Source organism: Lepidochelys kempii, chromosome 1 (assembly GCF_965140285.1).
Source record: "Lepidochelys kempii isolate rLepKem1 chromosome 1, rLepKem1.hap1, whole genome shotgun sequence".
Taxonomy (NCBI): domain Eukaryota; kingdom Metazoa; phylum Chordata; order Testudines; family Cheloniidae; genus Lepidochelys; species Lepidochelys kempii.
In genome coordinates, this window is record NC_136380.1 from 122176899 (window position 1) to 122196532 (window position 19634).

At 40.6% G+C, this 19634-nt stretch overlaps 1 protein-coding gene across 1 annotated transcript in view; it reads right to left on the minus strand.

Annotated features, from left to right (window-relative positions):
- GABRB3 (gamma-aminobutyric acid type A receptor subunit beta3) overlaps positions 1–18774 on the minus strand; it is a 161248-nt gene extending 142474 nt beyond the window's left edge. Inside the window, exons 1-3 of the mRNA XM_073327683.2 lie at positions 18690–18774; positions 18218–18309; positions 17964–18031 (exon numbers count right to left, since the gene is read on the minus strand). Coding sequence (XP_073183784.1) covers positions 17964–18031; positions 18218–18309; positions 18690–18769 — 240 coding nt within the window. The 5' untranslated portion in view covers positions 18770–18774. The remainder of the gene's footprint in view (positions 1–17963; positions 18032–18217; positions 18310–18689) is intronic.
- Positions 18775–19634: the final 860 nt, after the last annotated feature.

A 19634-nucleotide genomic window follows, 5' to 3' on the forward strand; every position in this document is an offset into this window, starting at 1 on the left:
TGTCCGGAGACCTCTTGTGCATGGTGATCTGAGTCCAGACTTTCCAAAAGTAAGAAGAGGTGGTTGCCAAAGTGGAGGAAAGACTCCTTGAGAGATGCCGTGAGACTCTGAGGTCGACATCTGAGGCTGATAGTAAGACTAGCAGAGGAGTGCTGCCTGAAGGAGCTCTGGGGACTTGCTTTCTTTCTCTTGTGGCTGGGATGTACAGACCCAAGGAATGCTGGGTAGTCCTGATGCTCTTTAATGAATTAAGGGCCTCATCATTCTTTGAATTACAAAGTTCATTGTCCTTGAAGGCAGGTCCTTGACTGTGACTTGGATCCCCCTTGGAATCCCTGATACTTGGAGCCAGGAGGCTCTCCTCATTGCCACAGAATTGTACATGTTGTCTGCCACTGTATCCACTGCATCTAGTGCTGCTTATAGGGAAGTACAGGGTATCAGCTGCTCCTCATTCCTTATAGATTTTAATTTCTCCCTATGGTCAGGAGGAATTCTGCCCACAAATTCAGACAGCTGGTCCCATCAGGAACATGGGAACCTGTGTAGAAGCGGGGGGCCCATCGGCCTTGCTCCTTCTGTTCCCCACCCAGAGGCACCGCCCCCTGCTTCTTCCCTTCCCCTCAAGGGCTCACACTCTGGCCAGGCCAGAAACCAGAGCTGGGCCATGGCAAGAGTTGCCCACAGCCTGGGCCACTGTAGGGAGCCCTGGAACCTCCACCTGTTCTGGGTGGGGGCCAGCGGGCCCGAGAGCAGCCAACGTCCTGTGTCTCTGCTCCTCTGTATGTACCACCCATAGCAAGTGGCGGGTCCAGGGCTCCCCACAGTGACCCAGGCTCCCTGGGTGGCTCTTACTGTGGACTGGCTCTGGCTTCTGGCCTGGCCAGTGGGCAGGGCCTTGGGGGAAGAGAAGGAGCAGGGGGTGGAACCCCATAGTGCAGGGAGGTCTAAGGCCACCTCACCCCCCAACACCAGGAAGAGGTTGGCACCACTAGCGGGGCTTATCACCTTATCAGCTCCCCAGCCATGAAGCACAGCCCCTGCCACTCCACACCTGCTTGAGGTTACTACATCCATGTTAAAAAGTGGGAGTGGATGGCCCTCTCACTTTTAATAGTGGGGAGGGGGCATGATTACAGCCCCCCTGATTACAGCACCCTTGTGTCCCAGTATAAATAACTATATTTTATTAAACATACTTGTTAATTAGTAAAGCTGACTGAATTTTCAAAGAGAACATTTTTTTTCTTTCTGCAGGAGCATATTGATTTCAATGAAATTTCATTTAGAAAAAAATCAACACCGTGTTTCAATAACATTGAAGTGTTCCATTTTGGCATTTTTGGAATGAAATGTTTCAATTTTTTTTCAGGACTTTGGCCTAACAGTCCAGGCTCAAGATGTTTTCAGAAAAGGAAAAAATACTCCAAGACAAGCTGTTTGCAGTGTTGTAGCCAGGATGGTCCCCAGGATATTAGAGAGACAAGTTGGATGAGAGAATATATTTTATTGGACCAACTTCATTACAGATGATAAAAGATATCCCCTCACCCACTTTGTCTCTCTAGTATCCTGGGACCAACACAACTACGACAATACGGCAAACAACAATGAAAGGTATTTAATTTTGCCATCTGAAATGGAAACTTCAAATATGTTGATCAGCTCTGCAGAAGGACTTCAGAAAAAAAGAACTGTCTCCTGCACCTCTCATACTCTGGAAGGCACTATCTCAAACAAGAAATCATCACGTACTCCGCACACACCAGAAGGACAAAAAAAATCAGGAATTCTACCTGGAGACCATGTGAGAAACCCAAAATGACTATCAAAGAAGTTGGCCCAATAAAAGATATTACCTCACCCATCTTGTCTCTCCCAGAGAAGCTGACATTTAAATTCTGAGGCCCACAACGGTTTGGACAGAAAGCCTTTGGGGCATTTTAATGACATCTAACCTCACACATCTAATTGGGCTGAGTTAGTGGGGATGTTGAGTACAAATGAATGTTATATCAAACTTTTGCATTAAAAAGGCTAATATTTGACTTACTAGTCTAAAACTTTGACGTATCCATGCCAGAAAAAACATGGCCATTTCCACTTCTGCACATGTACGTGTGCACGCTGTATCGGCTGAGAATGCAGGTGACACTACACAGAAAGTATGCACACAAAAGTGGAAGCCACATTAAAAGTCAGTTTCTACAGATGTTGTACCACAGCCACATACACACACACACACACACTCCCCTCCTGGCAGTAACTTCTTTGAACTGTAAAGTGTTTAATAATTTCTTTGGGATATACACTAACACTGAATGACACCAAAACCCTAGAGATTAGTGAATAATAAATAAATCAGTTTTTTTCTCCCTTTGTCAGTGACTCATGTCCTAGTTTATTTATTCCTGTGATATGAAGCCAAGGAAAAATTGTGTTGGCCCTGTTGGTACAACAGAAATTGAACTAACCAATATATTTGTCAGAGTCTACGTTTGTTTTAATAATATAAAGTTTTAAAAATTTATTTACTGGATCAATCCTCAGGTGCACAGAATTTACTCTCAGCACAGCTGAAGGGAACAGTGGCTCTAAGCTAATTATCAGCTCCTTTGATCCTGGGCTGACCAGGGATTGAAATGACTCTAGGAATAACTTGGAGCAGCCTATGGGCTGCCCATGAGTGGGCTGCTGTGACAGGTGAGGATCAGGCAGATCACCATGCACTCTGCCCCTGTCCCAACTTAGGCCTGACACGTTCCTCCTTACACAGGGTATGTCTATATTGCAGATAGGAGTGAGCCTTCCAGCCCAAGTAGACAGGCTCATGCTAGAGGGGCTCAAGCTGTCCCTCTATAAATAGCGCTGTGGATGTTGCGGTGATGGCTGAAGCTTAGCTATCAAGCATGCCCGATCACCTACACTTTAGAGCCCGAGCTCCAGCCCAAGGCATATGGCTATTTTAGTGGCTATTTTAGTGCTAGCTCAAGCCTATTTTAGAATTTTGCTGATGTCAGAATCCATAAGAATGGAGTCTCCCAGTAGCCTTCAAATGGATAGTTTTAGTTCATTTCAGCTCAGGAAATATCTGAAAAAAACAAGAGGCTTTTTAAAAATAAATGAGACTCTAAAAATATGTTTTCAAAATTTAATCTTGTAATTAAATAATCTTGGCACTTGGGATGCTGCACAATAAGTATATATATATATATATATATATATTGGATTGTGAGCCAAATTCTGTTCTCATGGCTTCAATGTAAGTGATAGCATAAATTTGCATACAAAGTTAATTTCTCTTCAGATTTTTCCCTACAAAAGGAAGGAAAAAACATTCCTCAAAATATTCCTTCAATTTTTTTCAGTAAATCATGCAAATAGGTTTTTGTGAGGGGATTTTTATTGAATACTCTTGATCTGATAGGGGCAATGGTCCCTTCTGAATAATTGCCTTCCTAGCACTATGTTTTTGAAGAAGGGAGAACATGTCCAGTTAAGCAATCATAACCAAACAAAAACCACCACGCAACTTAATCACTTTACACTGCTATACAAATTGCAAATAAGAAAAACTGCTTTATTCTGTAATTCAATATTAGAAAATATTCAACATTTATTGGTGCCAACCAAAAAGAAGCTCATGGAAATATAAACTATATATATATATATATATATTGTGCAAGCATCCCAAGTGTTCTAAATGTAACGTGGTTCTGGGTGGTAAAGCCTATTTGTCATAGAATCCTAGAATATCAGGGTTGGAAGGGACCTCAGGAGGTCATCTAGTCCAACCCCCTGCTCAAAGCAGGACCAATCCCCAACAATATTTATCCTTGATTGTAATTTTTAATATTTGTACAAGTGCCTGGGATTTAACCACCAAGGTGCTTTTTTACAAGGCTCAATAAATAAATCAAAAAAGATGCAGCTTGACACAATTATTAAAAAATAAGTACTTTTTGCTTTATGAAAAATTAGCAAGTTAGTCATGACAGCCATGAGACATTGATATGAAAAGGAGACATAGATAATTAATAGAAGCCAAAGGCTGAGCACTGAGCCATGGAAGCCAACCATAGGGAAGAACATCTTGAAGATGATGAAAAGAAGACCAAGTGGCAATGGGTTGGTCAAGTTGCAAGAAGTGATGAAAAGCAAAGTTCTCTTCGCAAGAAAAGGAGCGTAGTGAACAATAGACAGAAAGGGATACCAGAGCAAATCTTAGCAGAAGCTAGGACCAATGTTCCCTCTAATTTTTGACAGGCCATGTGTGCAAAAAATTTCTTCTGTGCAAATTTTTGACAGGCTGTGTGCACAAAAAATTTCTTCTGTGCAAATTGTTGTGCATGCAGTGTTTCACCGTGTGCGTAGGGTTTAGGATCTCTGTGCGCACACACAGCTTAGAGTGGCTAGGACAAAATATAGTAATGATAGATGCAATTCAATGTCAGACTGAAAGTAACCCAGACACATTTCTCCTTTGATTGCCTTCATCAGCATCACATCTCATCCATTGTTCACACCTATTATTTCATTATGTATAAAGATTTCACTCATCTTTGAAAGATAAACAATTTCATTTTATGTTCTCTAGAAGCAATTAGCTATATCCATCTTCTAAATTTTCAACACTGTTACTGTATTATTGCTATGTTTTAATTAATTCCCCAGATGTGATTGTCCGTTAACTATATTATTTACCATATCATTTTATTTCAGGTCCTCTTTGGTTATATTATTGCAAAGGAGGTCATAGGAACCCAACACTGCTTGTTCAGACACATGGAATTCAATGACACAATACAATACAGAAGATGCTTTTTAAATTCTCTCTGTGATCAACTAGTAGTTTCCATTAATACAGTCTTGCAAAAAAAAAAATTAGGACTTTCCTATTAACATTTTATGCATGAAAAAGTTGTAGATCTCAGAATAACAAGCTAATTTGGTGTCCATAAACAGAAGCCTGCATTTCTGCTTAGTTTAAGTCATCAATGCTTTTTTCTGTCTTCTCCACAACTACCATCAGAAGAGTAAATTTAATTAATTTATTTCTTTTAGATGGCCCTGTCACAGGGCACACTCCCTCATCCTGGATTTCTCTTTGCAAGCAGTCCTCACCCACTCTTACATAGGTTCACAACAGTGTATTTTATTTACACCATATTTTGCAGTTTCATGTCCCAGCTCCATAGCTTTTCTCAAGCTTCATCTTGCAACTTAGGCACGGGGGAGGTGAGATGTCTCATCTCTCTGAGATCCTGAGCTTCTTTTGCCCTTCCTTCCAATCCATTTCTTTCTTTCTTTTCTTTCGTTTTGTTTTTTAGTAGTGAAGCAGATTTGAGTGAAAAGTCTATAGTTGCCACCAACTATGACTCCTAAATACTTAACAGTTTATATTGTCTTGCTCTGTCCTGTGTCTTTCATATAATCGAACATTTCTAATAACACCTGATTTCCCTGAAACTGTTGTTACCCTAAGACATTTGAATTCCTCAGAAAGCTTTTCCCTTTCTTTATAAAAGTCCTTACATACCAATAAAAGATAATCAATTGTTTCTTACACTTTACAGAGTGCACAGTCCACCTTTGTGTCTATTTATTCTAAAAAAGATTTTTGTTTAAGCCATAGTGGCCAGTTAGTACTCTAAACAAAATCACTTCCTTTATTTCCTTTTTAGGCCCTGAAGTATGTTACTATCCCTCAACTCTAGGGCACAATTTTAAAAAAAAAAATATTTTCCTCTTTTTTTCATTAATCCAAAGTTTTTGCCTTTCCTCTTTTAGCTTTCTGTACTAGGCTTTTAAATTCCTGTTTACTCAAGGGTGAATTTATGTGTCAATCCCTTCTTTTCTTAACGCATTTTTAGCTGCTTTGTTTACCATTTCATTCCATTATCCCAATATGTACTGAGATCCAAGCTAATGCAACATGTATCTCCATCTGTACTATTAGAAATATAATTTCATTGATTAAATCACTTCCAAATACAGAGATACCCTTTTTCATTGCCATAAAAGGTGAGACTGAGTCCAAAAAAAAAAAATGACCTCCACTGTTGAACATACAACCAAAATCCCATTTAATGCTAGCATTATGCTACTAGTTTGGCTGTCATGACAGCTACAAAATCACATTATGTTGGATGTACTAATTCTAAGTTTTGGTATATAATATGCTGCCCCTGTTCTTCCTGATTATTTTTTTCACTCAACTGTATATATTTGACAAAACTGTCTCAATTTTTCATCTATATACTTAACTTTTAATACCAACTGTCTCTTTTTACACTTCAGTTTATAAAATAAATCTAAATCCACAGTTGGACACGGTAAATTGGACAAATTGCAGCAAGGGAGGTTTAGGTTGGAAATTAGGAAAAGCTTCCTGTCAGAGTGGTTAAGCACTAGAATAAACTGCCTAGGGAGGTGGTGGAATCTCCATCATTGGGGATTTTTAAGAGCAGGTTGGACAAACACCTGTCAGGGATGGTCTCGATAATACTTAGCCCTGCCTTAAGTGCAGGCGACTGGACTAGATGATCTCTCGAAGTCCCTTCCAGTTTTATGATTCTATGAGACTTTCCATCCATCACTAAATTTCCACAGCAAAGTTTTGGCTTTGTTTAGCTCTTCCTAGTCTTTCAACTTCTGCATCCACACTTTAACTCAAATGGGATGTAGAGTGCTAACATCATGTGCTATATAGTTTGCTTATCAAATTCCCAAGAGTCCTCATATATTTGTCTAGTACTTTCAACATCCCAATTTCCATTACCTTGGGCCCATAAAGTTAGGTCCAGTAGTTTAATTCATAATGTAACTGGCACTTCACGAGAAGTTCGCTGTAGTGCATATAGGTGGTGTAATATATATCACACACACACATTTCATAGTGCCTGGGCTTGTATGAAATCTAATGTTTTATGATGCTGTCCCAAAATCTTGCAGCCATAGCCAATAACTAATCTGATTAAGGTTTTGTATACCATCTGCAATGTATTCTTATCTCCTGCCCCCCGCCAGCAGTCCCAGCAAGATTTTTGTGCAGGTTAATCCTTCCCGTACATTACCTTTGCCATAGTCTATATGACCTTTCCAAAGTAATTTCACATCAGATATTTTATTCTGGTGGAAAACTGCACCTTGAGTTTCACCATAACTCATCAATCAGAAAGTTTCTGCTAAAACTTCTGTTCTGTCATTATCAGAACTTCTAACTATTTTGTCAGTCCCTTTTAGACCTTGGATGTGATTACTCTTGGTCTGAATTCCCGTCATTCTTCTAATTTGCCTGTATATTTCAGATGTCTTTGTATCTTTGTTTATCCACTCACAGTTCTTCCTCCAACTCTTTCTTTGATTTTTTTTAAATTCTTTGTGTTATTGCCTTATTACTTTTGTACTTCATTAGATCTTCATTATTTATTGTATTTTTTTGCTTTTGTACAGACTTTGTTCCTTTCTTTAACTGCTATTTTGCACTCCTCATTCCACCATGAAAATGATTTTTCAGTTTTGAGATACTTCAATATCTTAGATATGGCTATAGTGGCTGATGCAATTAATCCCTTTATTACATTGTCATTGGAATTACCTATGTCATCACTCACACAAGGATCATTCATAAATTCAATACATTTTTTGTAGCAGTACATATCCCAGTTAGTTTTCTTATAATTCCGTGTGGGTAATTTTCATAAGAAGGCCATATTTGGTCAGACTGGAGGTCCATCTAGCTCAGTATCCTGTCTTCTGACAATGGCCAATGCCAGGTGCCCCAGGGGGAATGAACAGAACAGGTAATCATCAATCATTTCAACTTTATTTTTCAGGGCAATGTAATAAGTATAGGGAAATGATCACTCCCCATTCCTTCTTCTTTATATATTTCCCATCTGTATCTACATACAATGTCTCCCATTATAATTCCCAGGACCATGCTAGAGAAACTACCATTTGCTGCATTAAATCTAGTTGGGATTCCATCATTTAAAACTACTAGATTTTTTTGAATGAACTTTTCTAAGCTTGCACCATTTTTATTAGTTGTCTTACTTCCCCACAATTTTATTATGACTATTTAAGTCACCACATATAATATATGGTCTTTTACCATTCTTCATTATTTCTTGTAATTCTGAGTTTTCTAATTTCCCACAACTTATAGATATTATAAATCCTTAAAGGAATATTTCTCTTCTGCACTGAGATCTCAGAAGTTTTATACTCCTGACTTACTTCTTCATTCTCTACTGCTATTTAGTTTAATCTTTCCCTAATGAAAGTACAAATGCCTCCTCCTCTTGCTAGTTTTTGGTCTTGACTAGAGGCGATATACCCTGGGATTTTAAAATCAAGCTTTTTAACCAGGATACATATGATATCTGGTTTAGTTTTCATTTCCAGGATATTTTCTTTTAGCTCTTCACCATCTGCTATTAAACTGTACACATTCCAACAAAAGATTGTGATCCCCATGCTAGTTATGTTGCACTATTAGCCTCTTTCAAAAATCACATAAATACAGTCCATTGACAGATTGATAACACACAAGTATTTTTCTGCTGCCCTTCCTATAACTTTCATTTTTTCTGATTTTTCCCTGTTTGTTATCTGCAATTTATCACTTCTATCATAAATGCAATAAACCCTTCTTTTTTCACTATCAGTATATCATCACCTATTCAGTCTCTGGTGCTTATCATATTCTTTCCTGTGTTCTGCAGTCCCCTTTTCCTGTGCTGATCTTCTCTTCCTTCTCTGCCTGATATTTTGAGAGTCTTCTTAATGCTATTGCATAAGATATCTCAACAATTTTGTCTTTTGTATCTCTTTAGCTTGTCTTGCCGCAATACACCCTCAATACGTTGGATTGTGATATCCACCACAGTTACTACACTTGATCGCCATCCTTTCTATATAATTTTCTTAGGCACGCTCTTCCTCACATTTACTGCATCTCATTTTCCCTTTACAAACATTTGCTGCATGTGTGTACCATTGGCTCTTTTAACACCTTAGGGAGAGACAGCCCTCCTTTCCCTCCCTGTCTCCCATTTAACAGAGCTCAGCTGAGGCGCTGAATCTCTTGTTAACTGGTTAATCACCCAGTCTTAATCAATTATCTCCCAATTTGGCCCATGCAGGAACACTTACAAAGTGCACAGAGTGGTGAGCCAGCCCTAGGTTACTCTGACTCTGTCACAGGCCCACTTGAGGAAAATGACTAGAGGAATAAATACAATGAGAAATCCGGTCTCCTACTTCAAAGGCCAGTAAAGGTGGATAGGAGAAAGGGAACAGAGGGTAAAATTACAACTGTACACTTCATTGAACACAAGAGATTCAATCCCTTTCTTGAGCTATTAAAAAAAATCCATTCAGGAACTTTTGGAGAGAGATAGTTATAAATGGTTAATCATTTAGACAACTACTTTCTATCTTAAAAGAGTTCTGCTCAGCTAGCATCAATGGTCAAATTAAAAGAAACGGTTCCCTGAGTAGAGCAACAATTTTTCAGTGAAAACATTTGGAAGACAAAGCAGACTATATGAAGCACATTATTAAAATGACATACTTTTTTATCTAAAGTTGAAGTTAGAAGAAAACAAGGCAGGATTATAAATGAGCCTTTTAGATGTGACTAATGGAAGGAAAAGGACATCCTCATCAGGGTTTTGGCTAGGTTACTGATGTAGGAAGACTAAATGCAAGAGATCTCATTAGAGGTTGAAAGTGATTTTTTTTAATGTAAAGATAAGGAAAACATCTTGCTAATGGATAAGGAGGTTGCATCGAGTAATCTCTTGATTTCCAATTTCAGCATGCAAATCAAAAGGCAAATACTAATACCACACAAATGGGTATGCCAGGAAAAATGTTAAAGTGTTTGTTTTATAGCCAGCTCCACTGCCTGTTCTCCGGCAACTTTAACTTTTGATTCAAAGCTTTATTGTCAGGTTAATAATACATGAGGTTCCACTGTAAAGGTCAGTTGATCAACTCTCAAATGCATTTTCTAATTTATTGACCATCCCTTTATTATGATGATTTTTTTCCTGTTCTTCATTTTAAATGAGCTCATAAAAATCTTGAAGATAGATACTCAGCATTTTTAAGTAGCTATCCTGTATCAGGCTGGTCCAATCAGTTTTTTGACAAAGTACAAGGAATGCCATTTCTTTGGAAAAAGAGGATAGAACCAGTAACTGACGTATTTCCTTACAATTCATTTCCTGACCCTAACACATGTCCTTTATTTACCCACATACTTCCACAAATGCCCACCCCCACCATCTCCCACCTCCCCACCCCCCACACACACTTCTCTGGCATGTCCATGCATGACCTCTGAAATCGCATGCACACATACAGCCCCTAGTGCCCAAAGACAGACACCTTCTGCTTCCATTCAGATTCAGCTACTACTCCTCTCCTCTGCAACTCATTGCTCTCTTATGATTTCTCCAGCTCCTGGTTTTTGATTCATCTCTATTTATACTGCATTCCAAGCTATCGGTACTCTGAAAGAAGAGAGGAATGAAAGATTGCAGGTTTGGAGCATGGGAGTTACGAAGAGGAGAAAGTTAGCTCTATGGTATGATTCCCCTTCCCCTCCACCACTTAGAAGGCCTCCATAAGTGAGATAAAGCAGGGGAAGACTATGGGTCTGAATCTCTCTCTCCACCAAGGAACAAGTTAATCTAAGTAGTGTGCAGTAAATGACGTAGTATCCCTTTAATACTGTGAAACTCTGTATCCTGCCATCTCCATGCTGTCAAGGGGCAATATGAAAGCCAGGTGGCAGGGTAGAAGTAAGTGAGAACCAATATGGATATCCTTTGAGTCCAGAAGATGTCTCAAGACCAGCATGGAAAAAGAATGATCCACAGATTTTGGTGCCTGAACACTCAGGCTCTTCCAACAGCGGAATGAGGCCCAATATCTATTTTGTAAGTCCTGCATACACTTTTCCCATACAAGTAGCTTACAATCAATGGGACTACTCACACCAGCAAAGCCACTCGTGTTCATAAGTTTCTACAAGATAACATCTACCTATACAGAGCCCTAAGATAAACATCACAGTTATATTATTTATGTACTCTATATTTGTAGGGTATAAAGGAATATATATGTGGCTTTCTAGGGAATGGTGAATCCATGGCATAATGGTAGCCTAAAAAATAAATAAGACTCCTCAGCTAAGAGTTACTACATTGCTGTGGAGGAGGTGGGGGAGAAAAACAGGGGAGTTGAAAGTGCACGCCCAATTCCCATGCAACATAACTCCCTAGCCTGAGTCTAATTCTCTACTCTCGGTGGTAAAAATCTCCTATGCCTGACCCACAAGAGTGTTTCCACTACTGGAGCTTCACTGGTGCTAGAGGAATAGTAGACAAAATGCTAGAATTGCAAAGGCCAGAAGTGAACCTGAGCTAGCTGTATCCCAAACGTGTTACATGTAACTTGTTTAAATTCATAATGATATCTGCAAAAAGTCCCATATCCTAGGCCTTACGTTCTTTTGCATCTTCAATTTATTTTCTTACAATGTAAATGAATTAAGTGATAATGCAATAAAAAAGACAATTTAGTACTCCACTAAAGACTTTTCACATACACTAATGAAAAGTCAACATTCAGATGAATATAAAGAAAAAAAAGTCATTAACTGCTAAGGAACTGTCAATTACCCAACATAAATGGAGAGCCCCCAGCACAGCTGTTTCAGTTTCCTTTTCCCCTTCACACAATAATAAATTTGTATTGCAGGTTACATTAACAAAGCAACCTGTAACTGGTTCCTAACTGCTGAGAGAACAAATTATTTTGCTAAAATTATTGGTTCAATCACATTTATAATAATGAGCTATGCATGCTTACACTTACGTTTTTTTTCCTGCAATCTATGTAAGTATACAGAAGTGTGAAATTCATTTACAAATATTAAATGAACTCTCCTTTTGAATTGATTCCTCTCCTAGCTATATTTTTTGGACTAGCTGTCATATTTGGATAAAAAAAGGTTTGTTCTGGATAGACTAAAACACCTTCTGTTTATCAAATATTACTAAATCCTTCTCCCCCCAACACTCCAAAACACACTTCTATTATACTAATATAAACACTAAGGGATTACATGTGACACAGCTGAAATTTAATTTTTTTAGATAATCAAATCCTGATTCAAAATAATATTTGTTGGGAAAAGGAGTAGTCTTACTAACTGATCTCATCCTTTGGTGCTACTATTTTCCAAAATTCCTTGGACTCAGCTGTGCTATTCTTCTCAAATTACTGAGTTCTTGTATAATTAGAGACATATACTTCACTGGAACTACTTATTCGAATAAGTTCTCACCATCATGAGTAAGGATCTACATAGTACAAATATCACTCATTCCTGGATATCCCTACTCCTATCATCTAAGGATTGGGAAAAACTGCAAAGTGTAAAGAGTTTGCAACTCTTTATGAATCGTCACCATTTATAGCATTTTACGGACAATTTATCTGTCAGAGTGCTAGCATTTTCAAAGATTGCCAGCTGAAGGAGAGAGAAGTTTAGGGTCCAGCACACAGAAGTACTGCCTTCCCATATCCTAAGGGGCCAAAGTCCAATACCCACTGAAGTCAGTGCAGAGACTCCCACTGATTTCAATGGGAGTTGAATCAGATCTAAGGAATGTTTCTGAACATAACTGGGCTCGCATTGGCAATACTTACACACATTTTTCCATTGAAACCAATCAGACTATTCCTGTGAGTTTTGAATAACATGAGCAAGGGTTCCATACCTGGGTCCCTACAATTCAGATAATTGACATAATAATGGAAAACTATATTTTAACTCCTTTTGTCCTTATAGCTGCAACATACATACTTTTCAGTTGCCACTTGGCTGATAGCAATCTACTAACCTTTTAAATTAGTGAGAAAGTTGTGAATTCCAATCATATAGATTTTCTCTCTAGCTAAAAGACCTTTATTTTTGTTTATATTAAATAATATTTATCCAATTGTATCATTTACTCTAGCCAACCCAATTTTTCCAACTTAATGTGAATCTTATTACAAGATGCACATTAAGCTAGTAATAATTTAATGGCTGATATAAATTTTAAATTGTAAAGAAAGACAATATTTACAAGGGAGCTGCTTATTATGACACATAGCATGAGGAAACAGTAGTAGTACATTTAAAAAACATTGTTTATTCACCACCCCCGGATGTAATGTAGACAATACTTCTCCTTAGAAAATAATAAAGTTAGATGACCTTACAATAGCAACTAACTGTAGTTTATCAGGAGAATTTAAAACTTCTATGAAAGTCAATAGAAATTCAGTGAAGTCTGTTCGCTGACTTTCAGTTTTACAATTAAACAAATATAAAAATAATGATTACAGCATTAACATAGAAGAGATTACATCCTTTTTGGAAACAACAAAGTTTTATGGTCTGATTTTATGTAAGACTAATTTCATGAGTACAGTAGTCTCATAAGCAGCAGAATGACTGTATAGCTAACTATGCCTACTGGATTATGTTGATTTTGATTTAGTTTTATTGAAATGAGAGAGGTGGTGGTAAGGATGGGGGTCAGAGGCAGGGAGTTCAGTTCAGGAAGAAGAGACAGAAATAATGGGGACCCAATGCCATTTCCCTCCATTTTCCATGTTAAAAAAGCAGGCAGTTAAGTCACATAGAACTAAAGGATTTTTAAGAGTTGTCAGCAGAATTGCCCTTGAAAGAAGTTCCAAACCCCAATATGTTACAAAGTTAATTAAAACTTAGTATTTGTAATTTACAGTAACTAAAGATTTATAAAAAGAAAAGGGGTACTTGTGGCACCTTAGAGACTAACAAATTTATTTGAGCATAAGCTTTCATGAGCTACAGCTCACTTCATCGGAAGCATTGGATGAAGTGAGCTGTAGCTCACGAAAACTTATGCTCAAATAAATTTGTTAGTCTCTAAGGTGCCACAAGTACTCCTTTTCTTTTTGCGGATACAGACTAACATGGCTGCTACTCTGAAACCTAAAGATTTATAAAGGATGATTTTTATGTTGGAATCTGCAGTTTGCTGAAGATTCAGGAAAGAAAACAATACAAACGATCATTTTAGTTTCAAAGAGTTCCCATCATATCACCAAAAGACCCATTAGTTGTTGCCTACACGGCAGTATAATAATATCACTGTAGTAATTTTTTATTTATATGCAGAAAATCCTCTGGTTATTTTATCTTTAATGTACAGATGAATTTTAACAGGCTAACTATAAAAAAGCTGATAGTAAAAGTTTAAATTATAGAAATTCATGTCAATGTTATCACATTTTATAAAGAGTAATGCCTGAAAGATTTTTTTAATAGTTAATGAGGTTAAACATTAAAACTAGTAGTAGCTGTCTGGAATTAAATGAAACAGTATTTGTCAAAGATTAAAATTTGATAGCCAGCATGAAAGTTCAACAGATTGGCTCAGTTCTTCAAACTAAATGTTTCCTATATTTTTGAAAATTACTAACTCAAAAATTATAATTTAGTGAGCAAAATAACCTCTCTTTTCTGTCTCTACCCTCTCAATATAGCTAAGGGTCTACTCCAAACTAGTCCAGAGTCACCTGAAACAGGTAAAGAAAAAACACCTACCTCCACTGTTTGAACCAAGCTGTAAATGAAGACTCTGGTTGTCTTTTTTCCTTCAAAAATTCAAGTTGCAATAAATTATCCACCAACTAGATCTAGAAGAGTTTTCCGCCAATTTTTTCAAAAAGAAATGAATACCGTGCTTGTAGCAAAATATTATTTTTAGAATCACTATGTATTGCTGTTATGAGAATCTTAGCCTGTTAGTATTTTATTATGGAGTTCTGAATAAATAACACCTGTTAACCATGGATGAGTATCGAATAAGTGCTAGGTTGGAGCTTTGTCACATGTCCTATGAACAAAACAGTATAGAAATCAATTCTTTACCTGTTTCCTCTGACCTCTGGAGACTAGGGGAGAGTAGGTAGTAACTTGCTGACCAGCAGAAAATTAGAAAAATATTTATCATCCCAGCTCACCTGTGCAGGCTACTGTGTCAGAAGGGGTGAGCACTCCCACCTTCAATTACCTGTCTTGAGGATTAAGGGTAGAAGTAGGTAGCTTTACCGCAACCCAAGTTCTGATTAGCCTGTGCAGTGGCATAAGGTGAGGGTGATTGGTAACTATTGTCCCTTACAACACTGTGCAGCTGCGTAGACTAAGTCAGAATTTAGCACCAAGAGTCTTTCATGCCTAAAGAAATACACGTTGCATTCTTTATCTCTCTATGATACTTTATATTTTATGTAGCATTTTACATATACAAAATGCTGTACAAATATTAATTTACTCCATAATGCAGAGTTTCCAAATCGTGGAGTGCAGCCAACAGACTAGCCAGAGAGGTGCAGACAGATCTCTCAATAATTCTCACAAGATTCATCTTCCATTTTATTTTTTTTAAAAAACACCAAGCGTCTAGCTGTTCTTATTGTGGAGAAAACCTTGAAAATATGGCATGTAACTGATGCAGAGCCATCTACTAGAGTTTGTAGAAAGCCTGAAATAATAGCTATGAGGTATGAACTGCCCCACTCATCTCAATGGGTGCAAACTCAGATGCCAATTACACTTTAAATGTGAACATTATTAACTATAACATTGTTCATGTAAGAAGCATGAAAGAGAGGAAGTATACTAAGAAGATCCACACTGGCATTTCTCAAAGTGCAAGGGGATAGGGAAAGGCACACAGGATTACCCATGAAGGTGTGAAAATGTATAAATCAAGATGTGTAAACCTTCAACACCACATGGTTGGGTTTCTGAGGGTGAGTGATTGATTTCAGTTTCCTGAAAAGGGGAAGGGAGAGAGGTTCAGCTTTCAAAAGTTTGGGGAACCAAAAATGCCATAAATGTAATGAAAAGACCTGTGGAATCAGTTAATATTGCTATCCTGATTTTGTAGATGAGAGAAACTGAGATATTGGGAGGATGATTGACATGCTCAGGACTGTACTGTAAGTGTCAGATTTGGAATTAGGACTCAAAGATTCCTGCCCTCTAGTCCCATGATCATCTATTAGACAATGCTGCCTTTTTAAAGGAACCATGGAATACTTTGCACATTCTTTTGCTTTAATGAATCAGATAGACTCCCCCCCCAAAAAAAATAGTTTGAGAGGCTGAAATACAGTACTTATAGTATAGTGCTGTTTTAGATATTTAAGAATAACTTGTATCATGACACAGTTTAGCTCTTCATTAGCTCTTCAGAGTTGATTCTTCTAGAAAGAACAGAAGTTGGGGAGAGGTTTGAAAGCTTTCCAAAAAACCAAACACTCTAACATGTGAGTACTCATAACTTTCTCTAATCCTGGTTTACCACCTGAGATCTGGTTAAAGACTATTATTTTTCCTCCTGTTCAACAAAATTAAAGGTTTAAAAAGGTAAAGCATATAAAAACTCCATTATTATTTCTTCCAACTGTAAAATAGTTTTTATATGTTACTTGATCAACTGTTCCTTTGATTTCTCTATTTTTTACTACTTTTTTGCCTGAATGTCAGATGGATTGCTCCTGAATCACAACTGAGCAACCTAAACCTGTGTGTTTAATAGTGGCAGGGAAAATTTTTATGAGGAAAAGGGTTAATGTTATGTTAACTAGTAAAATTACTATTGGTATTTAACATTTATGAGACAGATTTAAATTTAAATAATGTTTTCTATCTTCCAAATGCTTGGATATATGATGTCACTTCATTTGAAATATTTTAAAAGTTGCCCTTTGATAAATGTTGCATTTTTGGCATATAATCAAAATATTTCAACACTATCTTTACTATAGCTAGAATTGATAACCCTGATAAACATGGCTTTTACATTTATATTTTCATCTGCAATTCAGTGTCTAATCTGCATTTTCCTTTGCTTCCAGCAGCCTCTAAAGCTTTCACATTAAGTAAAAAAATTAAAATCAAATGCATCTTTTAAAGCAAGAGACTGACGTAGGCCCCATTAACAAAAAAAGTTGATCATGATGTTAACAGACAGATTTAAATGAAATTACAGGAAGTAAAATGCAGTTGGTTTACCAGCTATGGACTGACATTTTCAGCAAACAAATGCTATTTTTGTTTCATACTGTTTTCAGTCCATCTGAGCAATTCAGTAAACACTCTGCAGTAGGGACAGACAACACGAGATGTATAATTTCACCTGCGCATGATTTGGACAGCTTAAAATCCTGTTTCAGGTACCATTTTTAGCACAGTCAGCAACAGAAGAGTTTGGGGAACAAAGAGTCACTTACAGCACCTAGGACAGCTCCTTAGCGTGGAGCTGTATTCATTTCAAGGTGGTTCAGTACGCAACTGTAGCTGCTACCAGGAACCAAAACCAACCCCTTATATCAGAGAATGACTTGCCCTTTGGCACATTTGAGGCATGTTAGACGCTGCTGGCCAACGTGTTATAGCTTCCCAAATCAACATGAAGCACGTTCCAGCGGCAAAGATAACGTTTTCCAGGGACATCAAGTTTCCAGCTCGATCCTGCTGTATCTAACGTTCACCTGTGACATATTACCGCCTACAAAAATGCCCCCGGCAGCATCCAGCTCTTAAATGAGTCCTAGAAGCGCTAGCAAACGCTTCCGCCAGGTGGATTGATTTAAGGGCAGCGTCTGGTTACAAGTGCTCAGCTACTCATTGAGCCTTGGTCCACTGGATTGGTCCCTCCAACAGCCAGAGCTAGGAGCTCCTACCACAGCACCAACGAATACACTTCGGTCCCTTCTCTCTGGGGACCAACCACACCCTACACAGCTGCAAAACCAGGAAAAACAAACACAACAACACAACCACCAGCCCCAAGCCGTTTGCATACAGAAGACACCAGCTGGGGACTCACCATGTTGACTTCGGAAACCATGTCGATACTGGCAATGTCTATGTTCATCCCCACGCACACAGGAGGCCCTGGAGAGGAGGAGAAGCCATTAGCCCCTACCCATCACTTCTCACCCACAGAGGTGCTGGCAACACGTTTTGCCCCTAACAGGAAACACCTTCCCGTCCACACAGAGACTAGCTGAACACAGACTCACACACAGAGACACGGGAAAGAGCCAGACACCGCAGCTCCGTCTGAACAGGGCAACTCACCTCCAAAATCCGGCCGGAGGCGAATGTCGTAGCCTTTCAACAATTTATCCACAGTTTCTTTCACGAAGGACATGTTCCCCGGATCGTTCACGCTGTGGGATAGATGGGCAGCGGGGTCGGGAGGCGAACGATGGGGGTAAAGAAGATAAAGAGAAAAAGAAAGGGGGGTAGGATAGGGGAGAGAGAGTGGGAGATAGGAGAGGAGGAATAGGGGGGTCGGAGAGGGGAGAGCAGAAGAGGGATGGGGGATCGGAGAGGGGAAGAGAAGAGGAGGGATCCGAGAGGGGAAGAGCAGAGGAGGGATGGGGGATAGGATAGGAGAGGGGGAGAGCAGAGGAGGGGGAGCGCAGAGAGACAAGCAGGGGGGAAGCCGAGGGGAGAGAAGCAGAAAACAGGGGATCAGCTTGTTTTCCTTCCGAAACGCAGCCCTTTAACCCGGCCGCCGGGCGCGCTGGCTCGGAGCAGCCCCTACCTCTGGGCGCAGCAGACCACGGCCACCAGGACGGGAGCGGAGAAGATCCCGAAGATCCTGCCTCCCCCAAAGCCCCACATCCCTCCGCTCCGGGCTCCCTCCCCGCAGCAGCCGCCGCCGCCGCGACCCGAGAGCCGCTCGCTGAGGAAGAGGCGGAGGCGACAGTCCCCCACCCCCCACCCCGGCCCCGGCAGCCTCCCGCACGCCGGGTTGCAGAGACCCCGGCGCCGGGCTGTGCCGAGCCCCGGAGGAACCCCCAACCCCCTCCCCCCTCCGCCGGAGCCCGGCTGCCTGGCTCCCCCTCCCCTCCCCGCCTCCCGCCCGCCCCTTCTCCCTCCGCCCGGGGAGGGGAGGGCTCCTCGGTCTGGGCGGGCGGGGGGAGCGGGCTGTGCCGGGGCGCGGGGCGAGCGGCGGCTGCCCCGGCTCCTCCCGGCGGGGAGCGAAGCTCTGCGGGGCTGGCGGCGGTGCCACGCGGGGAGCCCGAGAGCCGGCGCCCGGCTGGGAGACCCCCCAGCGACAGCCGCCCCGGCCCCGCGCTCCCAGGAACCAGCCGGGGCAGCCGCCTCAGCCCGGCCCGGCAGCGGGGCAGGCGCCACAGGCGCCCCGGGGCTGCTCCCGCCACTGCCCCGGGAGGTAGCCCCGCCCCGCCCCGCCGGCCAGCGCGCACTCGGGCTCCAAAGGCCGGCGGGCTGAGCGGGGGGGGGGGGGGGGGGGCAAAATGCTCAGTGCACCCGGGACAGGCTGAGCCCCTGAGGCGGCCCGTGCGCGCAGCGCCCTTGGCCCGCGCAGGCGGGAGCAGCGCCCGGCGCTGGGGGCGAGCCGCGTCCGCGCGGGCAGCGGCGCACCTACGAGCAGGGGCTGAGAAGTGAGCGCAGCTTCCACCGCGCAGCGCCCTCCGCTTCCGCACCCCTGGGCCGGGCTCAGTGAGTGCGGCTCACGGTCACA